This window comes from Silurus meridionalis, chromosome 2, assembly GCF_014805685.1.
Source record: "Silurus meridionalis isolate SWU-2019-XX chromosome 2, ASM1480568v1, whole genome shotgun sequence".
NCBI classification, from domain to species: Eukaryota; Metazoa; Chordata; class Actinopteri; order Siluriformes; family Siluridae; genus Silurus; species Silurus meridionalis.
The window spans coordinates 6,116,071-6,118,631 of record NC_060885.1 but is presented as its reverse complement, the minus strand read 5'-3'; the positions used below and the strand labels follow the sequence as shown (position 1 = coordinate 6,118,631).

The window sequence follows — 2,561 nt, the reverse complement described above, 5'->3', positions numbered from 1 at the left end:
ACAATGATCCCAAACACACCGCCCAGGCAACGAAGGAGTGGCTTCGTAAGAAGCATTTCAAGGTCCTGGAGTGGCCTAGCCAGTTTTCAGATCTCAACCCCATAAAAAATAAACCTCTAGAGGAGATCTGCTTGGAGGAATGGGCCAAACTACCAGCAACAGTGTGTAAAAACTTTGTGGAGATTCACAGAAAAGTTTGATCTCTGTCATTGCCAACAAGGGGTATATAACAAAGCATTGACTTTTGTTATTGACCAAATACTTATTTTCCACCATAATTTGCAAATAAATTCTTTAAAAATCAGACAATGTGATTTTCTGGATTTTATTTTTTATTTTGTCTCTCATAGTTGAAGTGTACCTATGATGAAAATTACAGGCCTCTCTAATCTTTTTAAGTTGGAGAACTTGCACAATTGGTGGCTGACAATACATTTTGCCCCACTGTACCATGGGGGGCTGTGGGGTGGGTGTATTCTATCTATACAAACGTATTCAAAAATACAAAAGGCCGCAAAACAGGCTGCTACATGAAAGCTATGGCTTGCAGAGATGATTTCTACTATATATTTGGAATATATTAGGTACTGTCTGAAGGGCAAATTTTCTCTGTAACCTTGATGAAAATGTTACAGATCAATGCATCGTTTGTTACTGTGATGTTTAAATTGTTTTGTTCATCACACTTTACATTTTAATGTAAACAAGTCCTGTAAGAGACAGTTTGTGATGCAGGCTTTTATCATTTTGATGTAATAGAGACGAAACATGTAAGATTGCAAAACCCATCTTCAAAATTTTTCTTTTAATAAAACATATTTACAAAGAAAAGATATTCAGAAGGTGCCAGGGAACTAAAAACGTATTGCACATGGTATTATATTAAAGTACATTGTAATCATTTGTGAAATTTTTATCATGCATATAATGGCACAGTGCTACCAATTTTTTGTCCAAGAATTTGAGCAGAGTTGAAAGGGAAGAGAAAGATTTTTCCTGAGAGCTACATTGTTCTTTCATTTCGAAACCGCAGATTTATAGATAAATGTAATTTATTTATTTTTTCTCATTGGACGGAAAGTTAATATGGCTTGGAATTTAACTTTTTAAAAGGTTCTCTGGTGTTCTTTTGCTGAAAGAACCATAAAGATAATGTGCAGAACCCTCAAACAGAGGCTTGCCCCTTAGATGTACGAGGTGGTATCAAAAAGTTTAGCTCTGTTTACAAGACTTTCTTTATCTACAGTACATTTACACATCATTACCTAAAAAATAGTTCCCTTTCACAGTAGTACGGCGGAAGTCTTGTGCCGGATCAGCCGAATCCTGAGCTGCCGAACGGTTACGGCATTTTCAGGGGTGGGGCTTGTCCCAATCTTTCGTCGTCTTCCAGTGACATTCTTCCACTTTTAAAAGTCTCTGTGGCAGATTTGCCCAGTTTCACACAGAATTTCACGTGTGCTCTTTGCTTTAACTTGCTGTGATGAAATCGCAGATGTAGTAACGCACATGATCAAGTTAGCGCCAACTTTTTGAGATTACCTCAAAAGTAGAAAAAACATCTCTTTTCTGCTGGGACTCCAGTCTAGGTGTAACTAGTATTAATATGATTCTCTCCCTCTCTCTTTTGCTTTGTGCAATCATGGTCAGGTGGTCAGGGTGTCCTCGCAGACAGGACAGGGTGTCCCCGAGCTCTGGGACATCATGCTGCGGTATCGTGACGCCACGTTGTCTAGCGGTGAGCTACAAACCCGTAGGCGTGAGCAGCAGAAGGTCTGGCTGTGGAGCCTCATCAAGGAGAATGCCCTGCGCCATTTTCAGGAACATCCAGAGGTGCAGGCGGCGCTGCCCGAGTTGGAGCGCAGGGTGGCCCGAGGAGACGTTTCTCCAGGACTGGCAGCCGACCTCCTGCTGAGGGCCTTCAGGACCACACAGTAACACAAAGCTCATTTTGTGTAATGTGAGGAATGAATCTTGGTACCAGTTTTGCGGTGCCGGTATGTGGGTTTGGTGCGATTATTGTTTTCGTTTTTTTTAAAAACGAAAAAAAAAAAAAAGTGCAATACCACAAAATAGTAAGTAAATTCCTGCACACAAGACGAACCTTTTCCTTAAGAACATTTCTAATGCAGGATCTTGATTGTGCCTTCATAAATATTCAACATCTCATTGCCCAACAAATATTAATATTAATTCAACTATGAATACAATCAATATTTTCAATTTATGGGGATTGTTCTGCAGGACAGTTGTACTATATGAACAAACATTTTTAAAGACATGACCATAGGATTGGTGGTGTGTGTTTTGAACATCCCATTCCACATTTAGTTCCTATTTACTGTTAATAACCTCCACTCTTCTGTAAAGATGTTCCACTAGATTTTGCAGTGTGCTTGTAGTGATTTAAGGAGATTCATTCAGCCTTAAGGGTGTTAGTAAAGTCAGGTACTGATGTAGGTGAGGTGAGGAGGCTTGGGGTGCAGTCAGCATTCACATTCATACCAAAGGTGTTTTAATAAGGTTTAGGTCAAGCTCTATTGCAGGAGATCTTCCAATCC

The 2,561-nt window shown here is 39.7% G+C and overlaps 1 protein-coding gene across 1 annotated transcript in view; it reads left to right on the top strand.

The window, feature by feature from the left end:
* mmaa (metabolism of cobalamin associated A) overlaps positions 1-2,073 on the top strand; it is a 14,223-nt gene extending 12,150 nt beyond the window's left edge. Inside the window, exon 7 of the mRNA XM_046836923.1 lies at positions 1,651-2,073. Within this exon, the coding sequence (XP_046692879.1) occupies positions 1,651-1,938 (288 nt within the window). The 3' untranslated portion in view covers positions 1,939-2,073. The remainder of the gene's footprint in view (positions 1-1,650) is intronic.
* The last annotated feature ends 488 nt before the right edge of the window (positions 2,074-2,561 follow it).